The following is a 23293-nucleotide window of genomic DNA, read 5'->3' as shown; positions in this document are numbered from 1 at the left end:
GTGGGATACCGCAATCCCGGGCTATAAACTCTACAGGAGGGACAGGCAGGGGCGTGTTGGAGGTGGGGTGGCCCTTTATGTTAAGGAAGGGATAGAATCCAGCAAAGTAGAGATTGAAGGTGGGTCCGACTCCACCGTAGAATCTCTGTGGGTTAAATTACCAGGCTTGTGCAGCGATGTAATACTGGGGGCGTGCTATCGTCCTCCAGACCAGAAATCTGATGGGGACCTTGAAATGAGGAAACAGATCAGGGAGGTGACAAGGAAGGACAGGGTTGTAATCATGGGGGACTTCAATTATCCTCATATTGACTGGGTCAATTTGTGTTCTGGTCACGATAAGGAAACCGGATTTCTTGACGTGCTAAATGACTGTGGCTTAGATCAGCTAGTCAAGGAGCCCACCAGAGGACAGGTGACTCTGGATTTAATTTTGTGCGGTACGCAGGACCTGGTTAGAGACGTAAACGTTACTGAGCCATTGGGGAACAGTGATCATGCTGCGATCCGTTTTGATGTGCACGTTGGGGGAAGAATACCAGGCAAATCTCTAACAAAAACCCTTGACTTCCGACGGGCAGACTTCCCTCAAATGAGGAGGCTGGTTAGAAGGAGGTTGAAAGGGAGGGTAAAAAGAGTCCAGTCTCTCCAGAGTGCATGGAGGCTGCTTAAAACAACAGTAATAGAGGCCCAGCAGAGGTGTATACCGCAAAGAAAGAAGGGTTCCACTAAATCCAGGAGAGTGCCCGCATGGCTAACCAGCCAAGTTAGAGAGGCTGTGAAGGGCAAGGAAGCTTCCTTCCGTAAATGGAAGTCTTGCCCTAATGAAGAGAATAAAAAGGAACATAAACTGTGGCAAAAGAAATGTAAGAAGGTGATAGGGGAGGCCAAGCGAGACTATGAGGAACGCATGGCCAGCAACATTAAGGGGAATAATAAAAGCTTCTTCAAATATGTTAGAAGCAGGAAACCCGCCAGAGAAGCGGTTGGCCCTCTGGATGGTGAGGGAGGGAAAGGGGAGATAAAAGGAGACTTAGAGATGGCAGAGAAATTAAATGAGTTCTTTGCATCTGTCTTCACGGCAGAAGACCTCGGGCAGATACCGCTGCCCGAACGGCCCCTCCTGACCGAGGAGTTAAGTCAGATAGAGGTTAAAAGAGAAGATGTTTCAGACCTCATTGATAAATTAAAGATCAATAAGTCACCGGGCCCTGATGGCATACACCCAAGAGTTATTAAGGAATTGAAGAATGAAGTTGCAGATCTCTTGACTAAGGTATGCAACTTGTCCCTCAAAACAGCCACGGTACCAGAAGATTGGAGGATAGCAAATGTCACGCCTATTTTTAAAAAGGGAAAGAGGGGGGACCCGGGAAACTATAGGCCGGTCAGCCTAACATCCATACCGGGTAAGATGGTGGAATGCCTCATCAAAGATAGGATCTCAAAACACATAGACGAACAGGCCTTGCTGAGGGAGAGTCAGCATGGCTTCTGTAAGGGTAAGTCTTGCCTCACAAACCTTATAGAATTCTTTGAAAAGGTCAACAGGCATGTGGATGCGGGAGAACCCGTGGACATTATATATCTGGACTTTCAGAAGGCATTTGACACGGTCCCTCACCAAAGGCTACTGAAAAAACTCCACAGTCAGGGAATTAGAGGACAGGTCCTCTCGTGGATTGAGAACTGGTTGGAGGCCAGGAAGCAGAGAGTGGGTGTCAATGGGCAATTTTCACAATGGAGAGAGGTGAAAAGCGGTGTGCCCCAAGGATCTGTCCTGGGACCGGTGCTTTTCAACCTCTTCATAAATGACCTGGAGACAGGGTTGAGCAGTGAAGTGGCTAAGTTTGCAGACGACACCAAACTTTTCCGAGTGGTAAAGACCAGAAGTGATTGTGAGGAGCTCCAGAAGGATCTCTCCAGACTGGCAGAATGGGCAGCAAAATGGCAGATGCGCTTCAATGTCAGTAAGTGTAAAGTCATGCACATTGGGGCAAAAAATCAAAACTTTAGATATAGGCTGATGGGTTCTGAGCTGTCTGTGACAGATCAGGAGAGAGATCTTGGGGTGGTGGTGGACAGGTCGATGAAAGTGTCGACCCAATGTGCGGCGGCAGTGAAGAAGGCCAATTCTATGCTTGGGATCATTAGGAAGGGTATTGAGAACAAAACGGCTAATATTATAATGCCGTTGTACAAATCGATGGTAAGGCCACACCTGGAGTATTGTGTCCAGTTCTGGTCGCCGCATCTCAAAAAAGACATAGTGGAAATGGAGAAGGTGCAAAAGAGAGCGACTAAGCTGATTACGGGGCTGGGGCACCTTCCTTATGAGGAAAGGCTACGGCGTTTGGGCCTCTTCAGCCTAGAAAAGAGACGCTTGAGGGGGGACATGATTGAGACATACAAAATTATGCAGGGGATGGACAGAGTGGATAGGGAGATGCTCTTTACACTCTCACATAATACCAGAACCAGGGGACATCCACTAAAATTGAGTGTTGGGCGGGTTAGGACAGACAAAAGAAAATATTTTTTTACTCAGCGTGTGGTTGGTCTGTGGAACTCCTTGCCACAGGATGTGGTGCTGGCGTCTAGCCTAGACGCCTTTAAAAGTGGATTGGACGAGTTTCTGGAGGAAAAATCCATTATGGGGTACAAGCCATGATGTGTATGTGCAACCTCCTGATTTTAGGAATGGGTTAAGTCAGAATGCCAGATGTAGGGGAGAGCATCAGGACGAGGTCTCTTGTTATCTGGTGTGCTCCCTGGGGCATTTGGTGGGCCGCTGTGAGATACAGGAAGCTGGACTAGATGGGCCTATGGCCTGATCCAGTGGGGCTGTTCTTATGTTCTTATGTTCTTATGTAACTAGCGCACCTCACCCCAGCAGTGTCTTTTCTAGTGGCTGTCTGCTGGTGTTCTTTTGCATCTTTTTAGATTGTGAGCCCTTTTGGGACAGGGAGCCATTAGTTATTTGATTTTTTTCTCTGTAAACCGCTTTGTGAACTTTTAGTTGAAAAGTGGTATATAAATACTGTCAATAATAATAATAATAATAATAATAATAATAATAATAATAATAATAATAATAATAGAAGAAGAAAAATTTGATTTGTTAGAGAGAAAATGCCTGCCTAGAAGAAAGAAAAAATGTTTTCCTTTTCTAAAATTATTATCTCATGTATTATATCTTTTAATGAACTATTATTTTTTTTTAAAAAGGAGTTATTGTTATTATTATCAGTGGTGTCACAATCCACCAGATATTTGGACTGGGTGCTTTGATGTTCACCAGTGGCATCTCTGGTGTGAGAGATAGGGGGCCGTGAATTCCCAGAACTCATGTGGATGGCAAAATCCATTCTGGGCAAGGTGACAAGGGTGAATAACAAGACTCAACCTGTATTCTGATTTTTAATAAAACAAGCAGTTCACAAAGTAGTTTACATAGCAAAAATAAATCAGTAAATGGTTTCCTGTCCTCAAATGGAAGATGCCTAGGAAGAGAGACATCAGCAATAAACAGCATGCTGGGGTAAAGTTCCTCTCCCCCTGCTAAATATAAGAGGATGCGACTTTAAAAGGTGCCTCTTTGCCCTGTTAGCAGGTGTTCACATGCCAGCAATGAGAAATATAATGAATATTATAGAAGGGCACTCAAGGGTCAAGAAGGGCATTCAAATATTCATCCTTCCTCTGGAGAACAGATACTGAGTCACAGACAGAAGGCATTCCAAGGAGTTTTCAGTGAACGTGGAAGCTTGCACAAAGTTAGATGCAAAGCAGTGAATTAAAATAAAAGGAGAGTATTGTTTTTCTGCAGTTGTCTTTATCATATTCATAAGCAGCAAACGATTGTGCTTCCAATGAAAGGTTTGTGAACTGCATAACCAATACACAGTCACGTGCTGTGATTTGATAGAACCCTGGGGGTTTGGGCAAAGATTTAGTGGTTTAATGCAACCAAAGTTGCTCACGGACATTGCAATTTAACAGCAGAAGTCTTCAAAATTATACTCGGCTGCTTAATTTAAGGCTGCCCAGTTCCACTGTGGCAACAGAGCAGCTAAATTCACGGCAGCCAGAGGAATTTGTGATAACTTGCATAGAAAAATCAGCAAAACTCATTACAAGCACACTGATAGCTTCTGTTCTTGGTGAGCAGCTGGAGGGCAGAGGCACATGATCAGTCAGCTCACAAAGTCAATCTGGGCAGGCAAGACTGTTTTCCTCTTTCCAGCCAGGTTCATCATTGTTGGGGCAGTTGCCAGGGTCCACAAGCTCTCACTCTTGGGATAGGCCTTGCAGCCTTATCCCCAGCAAGCAGGTAAAGGGGAGGTGCAATTTTTATTCCCAGAAACAAGAATTTCAGGTAGTTGCTGCACCCCTAAATTCTCCCTTTTTTCTTGGATCACCAGCCCATGAGAGAGAAATGCATGTAACTTTTTAGCATATGAATTCAGCCTTGTTGTCTTTCCCAACAAGTCCTGGGAAAATAAAAGGCTCTGGGATTTATTGCTGTGCCAGTAAGTTGGTTATAGCACTGTGTCTGTTCATCGATTTTGTGGGAGAAGGAATGTTGTAATTTGATCCTAAAACAGTTAGCCACCAAGCTTAGATTGAGTGAATCTCATTTGTGCATGAGAGAGAGGAAGACATGGTTTTGCTATCCTGGAGATGCTTGTGTTTCTTTAAGGATTTCAACTATGACATTACAGTTTCTTCAGAACTTAGAATTACATAAAGCTAACAGAGGTGGAAAAAACCAATCCTGTGCAGTTACCGAAATAACAGAATGAGATTTTAAGATTATTTTTCTTTCAGGCATGCTGTAAAATTCTATGGATATTTTTCAGCAAAAGCCTGTACACATTTACTGAGAAGTAAGCTCATTCTAGCCAACTGGCCTTACGCCACAATCCTGAAGGCTGACCTCAGCTGAAGTCTCACACTTTCCAATGGGGCTTATAGCAGCACTGGGGACAAACAACACTGGAACTAGGATGTGTAGATAGGAGGAAGTCCACTCATTCCCCATGTGCTATTTTCATGCTGGAAATCCCCCCCCCCCAGTGGTAATTTGCTTCAAAGGCAACTATTTCATGGGCAAAAGCAAAGTTGGCAAACTTTTCTAATTTGAAGGAGTGAAGATGAATGCCATAGATATAGGTAACTACGAGAAATCAGTGAAGTTCTACAATTGCTGTGATGGACTCAGTCAGGCTGAGGTATTAGATTGAAGAGCAATAGTAGTAGCTGGTGAGTCAAGCTAGAATTCTATAAATTATAATTGATAGTATGTTCAATTATATAAGTGGAGCTGAATTGTCAGTAATGAATAGCAAGTGGTCATGCTGAATGCAATTGTATCACAAAATCCAATACTCCCATTTTCTCCAGAGTTTGGTTTTGAAATTAATTTCATTTAGGACTGCCATGCAATTAAAGAGCTTCTGCTTCATTCATTGATTAACTATTTTAAGCCCATTATCAAATACAATATGATTTCAATACTGATAGATTCAGGATAGATTTGATATTACAATTACTGTACTTAACATGATAGATATACATAATTCAGTTTGCACACGTCTATTTCAAACCTCAGCACAAACTCAAACAGTAACATGTACTAGGATAGTTATCCTAGGTCAGGGATGTCAAGCATAAGGCCAGGGGCTGGAAGTGGCCCGCAGAAGCTTTTTATCTGGCTCTCAGCTGCTGAGCAGTGCTGAAGTGGCACTGCTGAAAGGGCAGCCCACAAGAAAATTGGGCTCTCCCATTTCTTGAAATATGATCAAGATTTGTGTGTTTTCTGTCGTTTGCAGCTAATGAGTTCCTAAGTGAGAAAAAGTGCTTATTTTTGGTTATGACCTGTTTAATGACAACACTTCCTGCCTAATGACATCACTTTCGGCCCTCAGCAGGCATCATGAATGCTATTTGGCCCTTGGTATGAAATGAGTTTGACACCCTTGTCCTAAGTCATAGAAAATACAGGCAAGAGTGCTTCTTTTGTCCGGGCCTGAACAGTAGTATAAAGCATTCTGGGATAGCATAGGAAATTCTGTTCGAGCCATGTATGTGGTTAGGTAGGAATTACATTGTCAACACCATGCAGTACCGTTGTCTCCACACAACCACATTAAAGAACCTTTGCCAAGAAACCGTGCTTGGCAGTGCCCATATGAATGAGTTCCAAACTCAAATCCTTATACACACTTGAGAGGTATTGGGAAGGTGCACTAGTGGACTGAAATGGAAGAGTAAAGAATGGATGAGTTTCCCATCAAAGTGCTTGGTTATTCTCTGTAGCTTGCTTGGGATGGAGGAAGCATCTACCTTATCAGGTGCTGTGATGGCTTGTTTTTTCTCCTTTTTTTTTTGCAGTAAAAAGGGAAAGCAGGGAGCAGGACAGGGGACATGATCACTGTCCATTAAATGCTACTTCCCTTAGACCAGTAGCATAGCTAGAGGGGGTGCAAAGCACTAAGTTTTGCAGGGAGCCTCACTGCGGTGTGCAAGCCCTTTTGGAGCCACTCGGGGCTGCGAGAGCAAAATGGAGGCACGGAATGACTCTGAAGGAGGGAGGGCCGCTTGCACGCCGTGGTGAGGCTCCCTGCAAAACTTAATGCTTTTCACCCCCTCTAGTTACACCACTGCCTTGGGTAGTCTGCCTTCTCCTAACTTCCCTAGACAGGTGCCCATGAAACCATGAGGACACTTGGGCAAGACTAGTTCCTGAAATACTCGTATTTCTTGCAAATACAGCTTCACAAACTTATCCACTCCTCACATCCTCCACCCATTATGGCAACAGGCATTCTGGGTAAATAATATAAACAGGAGCTGACACTAACAAGCCTAACAAGCTAAGAAATGCTTTGCTGATGAAACCTGAACATTTGGTAGTTTCTTTTCAGAGGGTAACAATCAGTAGCTTCTCTTAAGCACCAACCTGCATTTTTTTTTTTAAAAAAAGTTGACCGAAATAGGGAAAGTATGAACAGTGTTCAAAACCAGAGGTACATACGTAACACTCGAACTCCATGCTTCAAGGCTTGGACACGGCCGGGTTCTATGGACATGCTGAGCATGGTTTGCTGCCCTCCAATAGTGCACACCTGGTTTTCTTGTGCGGCTTGCCTGACCATGATGATCAGCTGATTGGCAATGATGGTGTTCAGGACGGAGATGATGGCCATTGGGAACACAAAGGAGATGAAAGCATTGACCTGTGAAGGGGGGGAGAAACGCAGCTTGAGTTTGGTGAAACACAAGGCGAGCAGTGACGTTTTGCTTCCCTCTGAAGAGCATGAGGCCAAATGCTGCAGCTCTAAAACATGCATGACATTCAGCAGAGCTTAGAATGGTGAAAGATGTTGTTTGATCTACTGTATGTACAGCAGCAAAACACCTCCTCACCAGAGCCAGGATTCTAGCGCCAAGGGTCCTTTGCCATTAGAAGGCACACTCAATTTACTCTTTTATGAGGGCCAAACTAGATGCAACATTAACAGCCCAATCCAGTGCCAGGGCAGTGCCAGCAGCTGCAGGCCAGCACACTGCCCTGGCAACGGGCTGATGCAGAAGTGCCATAAGACACTTTGCTGATGGTGGACAATGTACAGCACTGGTAGAGACGCCAGTGTCAGTTGGTACTGGGCCTCTGCGCCAGTGAGACACAGAAGAGGAGTGTGTGGTGGTAAGTGTCCTTGCCAGGTGGTGCGGTTTCTGGTAGGGGAGGCTGGAGGAAGGCGGGGAGGGGCAAAACTGGGTGGAGGAGGATGGACCGGAGGGTGGTTCAGGGCTGGCAGGGGGTGGGAACGGTGGCAGAAGCCGCCACCGCATCCTACCCCCTTCCGAGCCATGGAGCCCCACATGGCTCTCCTTGGTTCTTTGCCAGTTAAATAGTCCATTGCTTCTTACAGGGAAGGGAAAACTGCTTTTTCAGAATGTGGCAGATACAGGGAGGCTCCCTCACCATCATATTTGTACCCCACAACCCTGCAGACATGCTACCCAAATGGATGAGTATGGAATCCCCCAATGTGATCCTAGAAAGCAGAGGTTGGTTGCCCATTTGATGCTTTTTTGGCTATGCCTGAAGATCAGGCCTTTGAAGGAGCTTAGTCCTTCAGGGTGACTTCTTTAATAAAAACAGTTGACATGGGGCACATGGTGAACCATTTGTTTGATCCCCTGCCTCAACTCTGGACTGCCTCTGGGACCTCCCCACTAACTGAGATGATTTTACACTAGACTCCATAAAAGCCCCCAGATTTTTTTTATTCAAGGATTGATAGCTCCAGCTTGGTTGTGGGCACAGAGTCATACTTGGGGCTACTACTTTATGTCAGAGAGAGACTGTGGGCCCAGGGTGAACATAAGAACAGCCCCACTGGATCAGGCCATAGGCCCATCTAGTCCAGCTTCCTGTATCTCACAGCGGCCCACCAAATGCCCCAGGGAGCACACCAGATAACAAGAAGACCTGCAAGGCATTCTGGGAATTGTAGTTAAGAACATAAGAACAGCCCCACTGGATCAGGCCATAGGCCCATCTAGTCCAGCTTCCTGTATCTCACAGCGGCCCACCAAATGCCCCAGGGAGGACACCAGACAACAAGAGACCTGCATCCTGGTACCCTCCCTTGCATCTGGCATTCTGACATAGCCCATTTCTAAAATCAGGAGGTTGCACATACACATCATGGCTTGTAACCCGTAATGGATTTTTCCTCCAGAAACTTATCCAATCTTCTTTTAATGCGTCCAGGCCAGTCGCCATCACCACATCCTGTGGCAAAGAGTTCCACAGACCAACCACATGCTGAGTAAAGAAATATTTTCCTTTGTCTGTTCTAACTCTCCCAACACTCAATTTTAGTGGATGTTCCCTGGTTCTGGTGCCACCTATTCATCTAGGTGCCACCTAGCAAGGGGCCCATTGCCCCACACTGATGACATCATCATTATAATCATCAAAGAGTTATTGAGACCAAAACCCTTCTTCTCACAGTGGCCAAGCAGATGTCTCCAAGAAGCCCCCAAGCAAGGCTTGACAGCAATAATAAACCTATTCTCCTCCATCAATTTCCCTATTAAGAAACCCACAGAGAAAAGTGAAGGACAACAAGTGAGTGATTAGGAAGAAACCTAAGAAGAAACCTCTGTACACCATGCGTTCAGGGGGCAAAACCTTGTTCGCAGGAGGAGGCCCTGGGTGCATCTAGATTAGTGCTTGCGCAATGAATGGCAGTACAGGGCACCTGCTTCCTCCTCTCTTTTGAAACTCTTGAGCCCCCCTAAAAAGCAATTGATGAGAATGGCAGGGGCCTCTAAGCAATGACATGGGGTGTGATTGGGGGGCCTGTGAGGGGAGGGGGGAACAAACCAGAAACCATGAAGCCCACAAGTTGGGGTTCAGCTCTGCAACACTGGTAGTTTCAGCGTATCTTTCCTCTCCCCTTCAAGCCTCCCACACTGAGCCCCACCCTGTCCCATTGCACTCAGTTTCTTGCTGCCACATTAATTGAAAGAAGCCATTCATCTTGCTATCCAAAGAGCCAGCAGGTTGCCTCTTGGTTTCCATAGCACAAGGTAGCACTTTGTAACATCCATGGCTTCTGATTCACAGTTGCTGATTCATTCACGTCTTTAAAAAGAAATATATGTATATAGCCTGGGCTCTCCTTAGGCTCTGATTTGTTCCATCTCTTCGGAAGCTGTCTCCTGAGTAAAAGTTTATGGCTGCTCCCTGTAGCCAGCGATTCAATTGGCCAATAGCCACTGCCTGCAAGGATTAGAATTGACTGGACTAGTAAATCTAACTTACATCACTTCTAAAATCCAATGTATGTATTTTTTGAAGGAACAAAAGGAGATGAAATAACTTGTGCTTGAATCTAATAGAAGACCCTACAAACATCAAATGCAATTGTGGATTTTTTTGGTGAGGATTTCCCCATATTTGAAGTACTATTTTAATATGGGTTGAGACCAGTTTAAACATCATTGCTTCTCTCAAATAACCCTGGAATGTGTAATTCTGCCAGGTTTCTGAGATCCCTCAATTCTTTCTAGGATTATAGTTCTTCAGACACCGTGGCTTTCCCTAGGGTGGGCGCTATGATAAACAAGGTATGAACTAGTTAACTTAAATCTGTAATGTAGACATATAGTACTCGTATTTAAAACTGCATGATCTCAGATACACTTAACGTCGTGCAAAATCAACCACCAAATCAAATCCCAAATCCACTAACTCAGCATTTCTCAAACTGCGGGTTGGGACGCACTAGGTGGATCGCATGCAAACTTCAGGTAGGTTATGTAGTACCTAGCTCAGCTGCCATTGAAAATACAGAGCTGAAAATACAGGGTACAGAGTTGCTGGGCAGGGTGGCCTCCCAGGGGAAGAGATATGGTGCTTTGCCCTGAATCGGTGGGAAGATGGGATGCCAGAAAAGGGGAAGAACTGTGTGGATGGAGAAGGTTCCAAGTCTGCGTTCTGCTTTGACTTCCAAGATATGGAATGTTTGAATTCTAAACTATGCAACAGCACAGCAAAAGTATGCTGTATAATGGAATTTTGGCTGATCATAGCTTTGAAGCCTAAACTGATGATGCCACTTCTGGCCATGACATCATTTCCAGGTTAATGACATCACTTTTGGTGGGTCCCAACAGACCGTCATTCTCAGAAGTGGGTCCCAGTGCTAAAAGGTTTGAAAACCACTGCACTCACTTTACAGAAATCATGTCAATTCATCCCTGTTTGTGACCTTTGTTCCTTGAGGACAATCCCCCAATCCATCCTCAATAGTTTTGCTCTCTTAAATAATTCCATCAATTATTTGTATGGTCACCAGAAAACATGCCATAAGAACATAAGAATAGCCCCACTGGATCAGGCCATAGGCCCATCTAGTCCAGCTTCCTATATCTCACAGCGGCCCACCAAATGCCCCAGGGAGCACACCAGATAACAAGAGATCTCATTCTGGTGCCCTCCCTTGCATCTGGCATTCTGACATAACCCATTTCTAAACTCAGGAGGTTGCGCATACACATCATAACTTGTAAACCTGTAATGGATTTTTCCTCCAGAAACTTGTCCAATTCCCTTTTAAAGGCATCCAGGCTAGATGCCATCACCACATCCTGTGGCAAGGAGTTCCACAGACCGACCACACACTGAGTAAAGAAATATTTTCTTTTGTCTGTTCTAACTCTCCCAACACTCAATTTTAGTAGATGTCCCCTGGTTCTGGTGTTATGTGAGAGTGTAAAGAGCATCTCCCTATCCACTCTGTCCATCCCCTGCATAATTTTGTATGTCTCAGTCATGTCCCCCCTCGGGCATCTCTTTTCTAGGCTGAAGAGGCCCAAACGCCGTAGCCTTTCCTCATAAGGAAGGTGCCCCAGCCCCGTAATCATCTTAGTCGCTCTCTTTTGCACCTTTTCCATTTCCATGAAAAGGGTTCCAATAGTGGGATGGTGATGGCTGGGACATAAAAAAGTCACAACCAACCCAAACCTATGAGGCCTTTATTGACAGTGGATCTCACGTTCCACCACTATTAAGTGGTGCTATAAACAGCATGCCATTGTTGTGCGTGTTGGACCCAGCAGCACAAACAGCCAGCAGCTCTGTGCACCTGCCCACTGACAGAGCAGATAAGTTGGCAGCGGGGGCAGGTCATGGGTGGTAGGGAGGAAGAAAGCAGGGGGGCAGTTTTGGGGCTGGAGGAAGTGGTTCTCGGTGGCAATAATTTTTCCTTGGATCCTATCCCTATTTTTCCAGTCCTACCTGTGTCCCTTCTCTCATCAGATTTACACCAGCAAAATAGCTAGCATAAGTCTGAGGAGAGCCACTGGTGACAGGATTCCTACCAGGAAGTAAGTTTAAAATATTGTATTTTGCACCATTGCATACAACATGCATGCCATCAGCACAACTCCATGGCAGAAGGCAGTGGGTTATAGGACTGATCTATAAGGAGAGTTTTTAAACTGAATTTGCCTTATCTGGAGCTACCCAAAACTTTTAAATTTAAGTTTATATAAATATAAAACAAGCCCTGCTGGATCATCCAGCTGACCTCCTTCTCACAGTGGTCAACAAGATGTCTCTGGCAAGCCCACAAGTAGGACTTGAAGGCAATAGCCCTTTCCTGCTGTGGCTCCCTGGCAACTGATAGATTCAGTGACATGTGGCCTTTGAAGACAGAGCTTCAGACAACCATTATGGCGATCAGCCAATGCAAGATCCCTCCTTGGCCATTAATTTATGCAGTGCCCTTTAAAACGCATCAAAGTTAGTAGCGATCATCACAGCTTGTGGTTGCAAATTCATTACATTAATTATGCAGGGTGTGAATAAATTGGTGATGTGGATTACATGACTCTAAGTTGTGCGTTCCTAAAAAACATTTCTCCCAGAGGTCAGAACAAGTGTGCAGAATCTGGGATCCACTTCATTGGCATCCTTCAGTCTCGAAAGACTCTGGTATCGCGCTCTGAATGGTGGTTCTGGAACAGCGTCTAGTGTGGCTGAGAAGGCCGATTCGGAGTGACAATCCCTTCCACACAGGGAGCAAACGTAGTCTGGTGTGTCTCCCTGGCTACGGGCCTTCCTTCTTTGCCTCTTTACCTCAGTCTGTTGGGCAAGTGCATCTTCAAACCGGAAGTGGCCATGCTGCACAGCCTGCCTCCAAGCGGGCCACTCAGAGGCCAGGGTTTCCCACCTGTTGAGGTCCACTCCTAAGGCCTTCAGATCCCTCTTGCAGATGTCCTTGTATCGCAGCTGTGGTCTACCTGTAGGGCGCTTTCCTTGCACGAGTTCTCCATTGAGGAGCTCCTTTGGGATCCGGCCATCTCCCATTCTCACGACATGACCGAGCCAATGCAGGCGTCTCTGTTTCAGCAGTGCATACATGCTAGGGATTCCAGCTCGTTCAAGGACTGTGCTGTTTGGAACTTTGTCCTGCCAGGTGATGCTGAGGATGCGTCGGAGGATCCACTAAACTGTGATTTTCAGCCTTTTTCTTCTCATGGCACACTGATCTCTACGGTATTTTCTTTCTTGTGATGTACTTCCGGCTTCTAGGACTCTCTTCTGGACTCTGTTGCTCTGTTTGTACAGCAACTGTCTGCAGTAACGAATTGTCTGTCCCTCTTCCTCTACCAGCGGACAGCTGCCCTGTTACTACAGACAGCTGCCCTAAAAACAGAGCCACAGAACCCAGAAGAGTTTCTCAGCTATTTTGAACTGCTCTGCTCCAAACTCTCACAGCACACCTATGGACCTTTTGCAGCACACTGATGTGCCATGGCACACTGGTTGAACATAACTGCACTAAGCAATCACAGGGTGTAATCCTGAAAGGGATATGGGGTGGCGCAAGTCCCTTGAGCTGGCCCAGAGGTGTCGCAAATATGCCATAAGGTACATTTGTGCCACTGAGTGAGAAGGGAGGTTGGCCCAAGCCTTGCGGGCTGACACAAAAGGTAAGTCCATGCCAGCCGAGTCAGGCCAGTGTGGGGATCGGGCAGGACGGAGGCATTTCAGGGTGGGGGAGGAAAAGAGTGGGCCCAATGGTGGGCTGTGGGTGAGCAGAGGGTGGGACCAGGATCTGCCACTTGTGCTGAATCCTAATTCTGGTCTTGGGCAGCCTGGAACAGCTCTGGGCTGCTCAGATCTACACCACCTCTTGAGGTGCACAGATTCAAGTAGCCCCATTGGGGTTGCTGCACTATTACCTGGAGTAAGGGGAAGGAATTTCCCTTATCCCAGGCTGAGCTGCAACTGGCCCCGACCCCACATTGGATATGTGGCAGGTCACCTGGCCTCCCTGTTCTAGCACAGGTTAGGATTGGGCTGACAGCCTAGCAGTCATGTAGGGACAGTGTCCCATCAGGAGAAATATCCTCTGTCTCAGGTGCCTGCTTGAGGTTGCAAAACAGTGGGGTTGTCAAATCTTGCAGGCCACACAATACTCAGTTGAACTGGGCAGGCCTGACTGAGACCAACTTGCAATTTCCACCCATCCTTCTACTGACAGCTTTTCTAGTCTGTGAGTTTGCAAGCTTGTTGCTTGCATTGGCTTAAAAAAAAATTCTTGGGTTTCTTCTTATGAAACATCATGGTAGATGAACTATGTTCTCTCTCCACAGAAATCATCTAGCCAAGGGCTTTGGAGATATCATAAATAGCAAGAGCAGGGCTGGAATTGTTTATGAGCACCAGAGAACCACAAGATGAATGGAGGGCTTTGCAGCAGAGGTACCTCAGAAGATGAAAGGGTTGCCACAGTTTTTAAACTTTTGAAACATTAATAATATTGAGCTCATATGTTGTACTACACCATCTCTAAAACCATAAAACTGGGATCGTTAGCAGTAGAACTTGTAGGGATTTTTGCCAACGGACAAAGGATGAGCTGACCGTGGTGTAGCTAGAGGGAGTGCAAAGCACTAAGTTTTTCAGGGAGTCTCACCATGGCATGCAAGTGTCCCCTCCCCTTTGGAGCCATTCCGGGCGGCTTGAGCAAAACAGAGGTATATGAGACCAAAAGGTCTCACAGCCTAGAATGGCTCTAAAGGGGGGGGGGCTGTTTGCATGCCACAGTGAGGCTCCCTGCGCAACTTTCTCTTGTGGCCCAGAAAGGTTTTGTTCTTGCAGCCCGGAATGGCTCCAAAGGGCAGGGGGCAGCTTGCATGCTGTGGTGAGGCTCCCTGTAAAACGTGCTCTCGCAGCCCAGAATGCTTTTGCTCTTGCTGCTTGGAAAGGCTCTGAAGTCCCTCCCTCCAAGCTGTTGAATGTATTGAGCCCTATGGAAATCGAAACTAAGCATTTACTTGTGAGTAAGCAAATGTGCCTTGGCTCATAGTCAGGTCAGGCAAAGGGGACTGTGAGGCCACCAGAATGATCCCAACCTGATGGAACTGGAGCTCAACAAATGCTCCCAATAAAAAAAGAATAAAACAGAGACTTGAGAGGGTAAGGTGAATTTTTTCTATTTTAGACTTGTAAAGCTAGGTGGGTGGGTCCTGATAGGGATATGCTTGAAACATAAGAACTTAAATTGAACTGGGCATTGGGTATGGCTGAAAATCTCACTGATTTTGTGTGTGTGTGGGGGGTGTTATTACAGGTTACAGACAAAATTCACTTGGTGGATCAGGGCTATCTTCCCCTTATTTGTTTTTCTTTAACTTAATTATTTATTTTAATTTGCTTGATGATGTCACTTCCAGCCATGGCATCACTTGAAAAATTAATTAATTATGTTGTATGGATTGACAAAAATTTATGGGCCTTGGATGTCAAATGACCTAGCAACGCCACTCTGACTGACTGACTCTCTCAAAACTCAATTTGAGTGGATGTCCCATAGTTTTGGTGTTGTGGGAGAGGGAAAAGAGCTTCTCTCTATCCACCCCCTGCATAATTTTGTATGTCTCAATCATGTCCCCCCTCAGGCGCCTTTTTTCTAGACTGAAGATCCCCAAATGCTGTAGCTTTTCCTCATAAGGGAGGTACCCCAGCCAGTAATCATTTTGATAGCTCTTTTTTTGCACCTTTTCCATTTCCACAATATCCTTTTTGAGATGTGTTTGAGATTCATGGATTTCCATGAATATTTCCACCCAGTCACATGTGGGCTGTTTAGTACACACCCACAAAAGGGGACATGTGAGTTTTTTAAGGCAGATCTGAATCCTTGCTGCATGCCAAGAACACATTTTTATCTGCTTTTGGTTCAGTTGTACGTCACATCTTTCACTCAAAGGCACAGACATTTGAGCAGCAGAAAAACAGACCTGGATCATTGTTCCACATTACATGTCAATGACGTCTGCAATTGGTTTGATGGTGCCTCAATGTACCCCTTGAGTCATTGCCTTTATTTCTGTTTGCGAATTCAACCATAATGTCCTCAAACCTGCCACTTCTGTAGAATGCTTCTCTGCAGCAAAAAATAGGTGGTTTATCCATCGGAAGCAAAAGCACTCCTTTGCTAGATATAAAACACAACAGGAGTCCAGATAACTGTAACTGGAAGGATTATTGGTTGACTTCTAAAATGAAGGGTTCTGCAGCACCAGCCCACCTAGATACTGCACACCCGACATAGAAAGCCCTGCAGTACCAGATGTACCAAATGAGCAGTGAGGTTCACAGTCAGAGGTATTTTGTCTTTACTTTCCAGAACTTGGACCTAGCATTCAAAACAGAATCCTTCCAGCTTTCAGCCTTGGCTATATCAAACACTGAGCAGTGTAGGAATTCGGGTGGGCTGCTGGACCACTGCATAATCAAGGTGGAAGAAGGCAATTCTCTGCAGGGAGAATTGGAAAGCTGTTCTCAGCACATTTTTTGAGAGAGGTGGTTTTTCTACTTTGGATCCGGTATTGTCAGGCATTGGATCCTAGAACTACAGGAAGTAAATCAACTCAGAAAGGCCATTTCTCTCAGTTGGACCTGAAGTTTCAGGGTATCTTGATTGCCTTGCCGTGTGGTGGGTTAGCCCTGCGTTAACGGAGACTTGTGCATGGGTACACTTCATCCCACTTTCATTAAGGAGGGGAAGAGGTATTGATAAGTTCTTGCCAGTTCCTCTTAGTCCTTCAGCCAGGACTGTCTAATGTGAGAAGCTGTCCTTAATTAGTGGTGAGTCCATAGAGACCCAGGCAATTTCAGCAGTGCAGGTTTAAAATCAGGCCTGGGCGCCTCCATGCTACCAAAGATTGCCTTTGCAACAAAATCACTGGCTGAAATATTTAGTGGAAGAGCACAGTAATAGATGGGTCTAATCCCGGTTTGGCTCTTCATTGATGTCAGAAGTCTGAGTGCTAAATTCCCCCCTGGAGATGAGCCAATAGTGCCTTATTTGCTGCAAGCAAGAGACAGAACGAGGCACTAGCCCACTTCCATCCAGCTATCACACTGGTGATCGCTGGAGCCGAAAAGCAATTCAGTTGTCTCACTGCTAACATTTTGAGAGATGCAATTATTTCTTCTGGAGCAGAGTAATTTCTAGCTCTCATGAAACCAGCAAACTTCCATTCTGCTTCTCATTTGACCCAGTTAGCCTTTAGTGCCAGTGTACAGTAGTAGGGGAGCATTTTATATGGCAGAAATAGCTGTCACTTTTCCTTCCATCTAAAGAAATAGAGAAAAATGATTTCTTCCTTTTAAGTGAGAGTCACACTGCAGTTATTTTAATGGATTTTTTTTTAAAGAATCATGTCCAGAATTATGTTTTATTTTTAAAAAAGTTTAGGCGCTAAATTTCATATTATTTTTTGGTTTGTTTAAATAAACTACCTGCCTTACTTTTCAAGTTTAGTATGAATAGCATTTTTTTAAAAAAATCCATTTTTACATCCAAACCCTAAATATTTTGGGTGGAATATTGAACATGGGTTTCAGTGGTTAAGTTCCACTGAGTTAAATACACAACTAAGAACATCAAACCCTGTGATTTCAATCTGGGACAGGTGGTCCCTGCTGGATTTGCTCTGAAAATAATCCAAGAAAACTGGATTAATTTCCTGGACATCTGCTGGACACCCGAAAATTAATCTGGTCTCCAGATTAGGTGTGGATTTGGCTGCTAGTCCCTGGTACATGGCAGTGATGTCACTGCATGCATGTACCAAGTTCCTGGATGATTGACTACCCATGGACTAGATGTGTGCTGCTCAGAGCTCTGTCATAGAAAGTGGAGTATGTATGTAACAGCCTTAAGGGCTTGCAAATAGAGTGGCCAGTTTGATAGATTGGAAGTACAGCTAACAACTGTACTTCCCCACCCCTCCATGTTTCTGACCATGTGATTATTTCTCTGGGGGGGCTAAGAATTTTGGTTCTATACATTGAATATCTGCAGCTAAAATAAGTTTAAAAATTAATCATTCAACAGTTTTTTTAACTTTTTATAACTCACAATGACAACACACAGGAAGAAGGGAAAAAAGATCTCTGTGTGTGGATAACTGGAGGAAAGGCAAGAGAATAGAAACCGAGGAGGGGTAAGAGGGGAGAGGCTATAGAGTGATTCAGTGGCGTAGCTACAGGGGTGATGGGGTAAGTACTGCAGGTGCTGCAACACGCTGTGTAACTGGCCTCTCCTACTTGACATCAGAGCCATTCCAGAAAGCAATGGCAATGCGCAAGTACCTGTGAGTAGTTGTCGCTGCCCAGAATGGCTCCAATAATAAGCGTGGGGGGGGGGGGTAGCGTATAAACAGCGCATTGCAGCACCTGCAGTTCTTACCCAGCCACCCCTGTAGCTATGCCACGGGAGTGATCGACATTGTCATGCTGCAAGAACGAAAGGTTGAAAGCCAGTCTCCTGTGTTTAAAAACCAGCAATCTAAATGTCCTGTGCAGTGTCCTTGTAGAATTGTCTACAATATGTCACCCGCTCAGAGGTGGAGAATGCCATCAAATCTTCAGTCCACTGACATTCACAGGGAGGCAACCTACAATGTTATTAACAGGGCATGGATGAGCCAGTTTTGCTGGCCCTCAGGCAGTCTCCACATGAATGCTATATCATCTATCAGGTCTGTGAACCCCAGGTAGGCAGGAGTGCACACTCATTTTGAGGTGAACAGTACAATGGAACAAGTAACAGAACATCTTATTCTGCCTGGTACCCCCTGCCCCACTATGACTGTAATTGGCTGCAAACTAATCTTGGGGAAGCAGTGATCCAATTTTGCACTTGGGTCTGCTTTATTCCTTCAGCCTGTTTCCAAATCACCCTACAGCCAGTGCCTTCAGTTGTCGAAAAGGGCTCTGCATGCTGACCCAATCCTCAATAGGTTTGGACTATTTATACAGGAGATGTTACCTGTGCACTTGCTGTCAAGCTCTCTCTCTCTCTCTCTCTCCACCAAAATTGAACAACATGGGAGTTTCATTGAACATATATCTCCAAAATGTAGTTTGCCAATCAGAGGAGAAGATGTTCACATTGTAAAGCGCAGCTGAGTCCTGAAAACTTCGGAGAATTAAAAAAAAAATTAGGAATTGCTTCCTTCAAATGAAATCCACAATTGATCAGGGATGTGCACTGTACCTCTCTTCTCCAGGGTGGCTAGCATATATGTACACCATGGGTTGTGGCAGTGGCATAGTTAGAGGGGGTGGAAAGCACTAAGTTTTGCAGGGAGCCTCACCGTGGTGTGCAAGCTTCCCCTCCCTCTCCCCTTCAGATCCATTTTGGGCATTAGCCTCCATTTTGCAGCCACTGCCTGGAATGGCTCTGAAGGCCAGAGGGAGGGGTTGCTTGCACGCTGCGGTGAGGCTCCCTGCCAAACTTAGTGCTTTCCACCCCCTCTAGCTACACCACTGGGCAGTGGGCAGATCTCAGAGGTCTGCAAAGAAAGAGTGAGATGTTCCCACCCACCATCAGTCTCAGGGTTTTATGTTGCCAACACACCTGGGAAAAACAGCTGTCTAACATAACATTGGTCCTCTGTTTTTGTTTTTATGAACAATCTTCCCCACTCTCACTCTCTTATTTTGATGGGAGCTTTTGTGTCTCACAAAGCCTCATCACATTCCTGGACACTTTAATGAGAATGTGTCTGAGTTTAAAATTGGAGACTTTGAGCCCAATCCTAAAGCCTTCCTCCCGCTCCACAGCTGCAGTTGCACCAAAAACTGGCATGGAAAAAAAAAAATAAAAAAAAATCTGGGCTTCATTGAATACATGGGGTATTTGCTCCTGATCTTTAATTTTGATCTAAGGTGCGCAAATTTACAAACCATTTTGATGTTGCCAAATTCTTTTCTCATCTAAATCTTTTTGTTTAACTATTAACTGAACCTCACAGCACTTCAAAAGTTGGTTAAATTATTACACTTTTTAAGAGCAAGCTGTCTGGAAGAGAAATATGATTATTTGACTCTGCTGAAGGTCATCCGGAGCAGAACCAAGAAGTTCCAATAACCCCCATTAATTCCTGGTTCCCCTCACTTCTGCCTTCTTCCCATGAGGCATAAGGAATGCACTGCACATGGAGGCGATGAATGCAAGAGGTCTTCCTCTAGAGCAGCCATTTTCAACCACTGTGCCGTGGCACACTGGTGTGCCATGAGTGGTCCACAGGTGTGCCACAGGAATTTGGGGGAAGGTCATTTATTAATAGGGCTAATGGGAAATGTGAGCCCCCACTGGCAGCATGGTGTGCCTTGTCAATTGTTAAAAACTTGGTGGTGTGCCTTGACCATTTAGTGCTTTGTCAGTGTGCCATGAGATGAAAAAGACTGAAAATCACTGCTCTAGAGGTCTTGTAATGTTTTTAACCTCCCCATACAGGTAGCCAGAAAGGCTCCCAAGGTGAACAACTGAGCAGAAATGCATAAAAGATTCTCCAAAACAAATGAAACACTAAAACGAGAGAAGCGGCATAACCAAACAGCAGCACTACTGGCAGGCCATATGCCCTCCTGAACAGAAAAATCTTAGTTAACCTTCGGAACCAGCTTAGGACCAAATTGCATGTTACGTTAAGCTGATTGCTTGCCAATCGAGTTTTAGTTTGTTCTTTTGTAAATAGCAGCCATGGGGCAGGGAATCAGAGTGGCATGGCAGTGTGGGGGAGATGGGATTAATGATTTCTCTTGCACCATGGTCCTGTTGAATGCCCCCCCATGTGTGTGTGTGTGTGTGTGTGTGTGTGTGTGTGTGTGTGTGTCTGTGTGTCTGTGTGTGTCTGTGTGTGTCTGTGTGTAAAATTTCAAAAAAGAAATGGGGAAGACGAATTAACCCCCAAATCTGAGCCTGATCAACTCCCCTCCTCTTGTGGCTACTTACAAAAGAGAAAAAAACTAGAGGGCACTTAATACCAATAAAGGTTCTCGACTCGAAACTAGGAGGGCAAATGATTTGTTCAACATAACTCGTAGCCTGGTCTGTAGTCACATAGCCTGGTCTACAGTCACGTGGGCCTCTTGCCATGATGTTTCACACAGAAGGGAGGAGGCAGTGAGGGTGGGGGGGAGCAGCAGATGCGGGATGGCAGATAAACCCACCTGGCTCAAAACTGCTGGATGGAACTTTAAAAGGAGCCAGAGACCCAGACTTTTCGAAAGGGGGGGGTGTTTATACTTTGGACTCCCCACTTTTATTTCTTGTCCCACACCTAACCATTTTTGTAACAAAACCTACAGAACAAATCTGTAACCTACACAACAAATCTGAAACAAATGTGTTAAAACCTACAGAACAAATTGTCACCGGGATGCTGACAACCTACCCACAGACCATAAGGGGCCAAGATGGAGAGGAACATTAGTTTTCTTTTTCATTAAACGCAAGGGGCACCTGAGAGCACAGCCACAGTTCATTTCTGGGAAATGCCAATACTGGCTTTTTGAGGCAAGAGTCACGGCCCACCACAGTCCATGACAAAACACCCCACCGGAGCCAGAAAGCTCTAACCTGATGTGAGGAAACCTTTTGTTACAGACAGGGCCAGCCAGCCCACACATGACGCCACCTCAATATGTGCATAGTGTTCCTGTTGTCTCCTCAAAATTCACCTTTTCATCGAAGCCTGTGGCTTAACCCCTTAATCCTCAGGTCCAGCTCTAATACCAACTGCAACCAGGTCTAAGTCACATATAGCTATATTAACTCACATTCTTCCCTGATACCTTTCCTTCTCTAGGACACTGGCTCCCAAACCTTTTTGATTGGCAGCTCCCTGGACCATTGGGCCGTTGGTTGCAGCTCCCCATTAGGGCTATAATCCTATACATTATATGGGGTGGTGGGTTTTTTTGTGAGGATTCTGTGGCCCCCCTGACTGGCTTCCATGGCTCTCTAGAGAGCCACAGTTCACAGTTTGGGAATCACTGCTCTAGAACCAAACAAGGTGTTACTTTAAACAAGACTCAGGGCCCACCCTAAGCCGAATGGTCCAATTTTGTCAAATTGGGCCCCAGTCTTTTGGGGTGGCGGGTGGATTGCCTGCTGCTGCAGCCAGCATTTTGGGGCCTGGGAGGGTGGCAGGGTGAGTAGAGCACTGGCTCATATGGGCCTGTCCACTCCTGAGCCTGTTTGGCCCGAAATGGACCTCCCGGAAATATTGGTGGTGACATCATGTGCTTTGTGCATGACACCACAAGTGTGCACCGCACCACAAGCTAACTGGCTCTCCATGCTATATGCCATGCTGTGCTTTTTCACAACACCACAAGCTAACCTGGCTCGCCGTAGCCGCAGTCACCATGGCTGCAGAATGAGTGTGGGGAATACGCATGGATTTTGGGGGCCCTGGATGAGTGCTCTGCATTGGGCCCTGCCACTCTTGGGGCTGGCCCTGACCAGAACTAGTAGATTTAACCTTGCTGTGCCTCATGGGCCCAGCATTTCAAAGTCAAATGCTGGCAGTCTGGAACATCTTGTTGAATAAGAGTGACTCTGTTGGAAATATCGGCCATGTTGGATTATATGAAATTGTTGTGTTTTGTAGCTGTTTTGTGGCTGAGTGGGAAAAACCAGCTGAAGCTGGTCTGAGGTAACATCTGGCTATCTAAGTCAAATGTGAACATCATGCCCATATATGGTTCATGCTCAGATGAGAGACATGTCCATATGTGGTCATTGTCATTAAGTATAAAAGTGGGTTGTTGTTTCTGCTTGACAGGAAGAACAGCTGCATAGAAGCGTCTTGTCCTGCACTCTGTTCTCTATTCCAGAATAAACTTGATTGTGTTGATCCTCTACCTACGTGTGTTCGTTGGCCAGCACACCAGGTTAACCTGCGCATAAGGTGCACAGCACATTTTGCTAACAGTATGAAGCTGTCTCATATGAAGATGTGAGTGCATCTAACTCAGGGCTGTCTTGGTGCTCCAAGGTCTCAGGCAGCCATTGCTGGGATCCCTGAGCAGCTTTTCGGTGAAGATCGAACCTGAGAATTTCTGTAAAGCACATTTTTTTTTCCACTGACCATGCTTTGGTCCATCCCCAAACCCTAGGAGAGTGTGTTTAGGGGTCATAGGCCTCCCTCTTTCATATAGCCAGAGGACCAGACTAACTGTTCCTTTGAAAAGGACTTGCAATCACTTTTACCAGGATGATCTTTTCAGCATGGCAGGAAACAGGTTTCCCAGGGTTTGTAGCTGAAGGCCACCTCACACCACCAATATTTCATGCCAAGGCAACAGGAAAATGACAGGTTTTAGGCAACTCATTATGTGGGAATGTCTGGAGAAGGAAAAATAACCATGGGCAATCGCTCACTGAAGATC

General features: G+C 45.6%; 1 protein-coding gene across 1 annotated transcript in view; it reads right to left on the bottom strand.

Moving 5' to 3' along the window:
* The window catches only part of NTSR1 (neurotensin receptor 1), a 119425-nt gene that overhangs the window by 16928 nt on the left and 79204 nt on the right, over positions 1 to 23293 (bottom strand). Inside the window, exon 2 of the mRNA XM_066626414.1 lies at positions 7040 to 7241. Within this exon, the coding sequence (XP_066482511.1) occupies positions 7040 to 7241 (202 nt within the window). The remainder of the gene's footprint in view (positions 1 to 7039; positions 7242 to 23293) is intronic.

This window comes from Tiliqua scincoides, chromosome 4, assembly GCF_035046505.1.
Source record: "Tiliqua scincoides isolate rTilSci1 chromosome 4, rTilSci1.hap2, whole genome shotgun sequence".
NCBI lineage: Eukaryota > Metazoa > Chordata > Lepidosauria > Squamata > Scincidae > Tiliqua > Tiliqua scincoides.
This window is presented reverse-complemented; position numbering and strand designations above follow the sequence as displayed.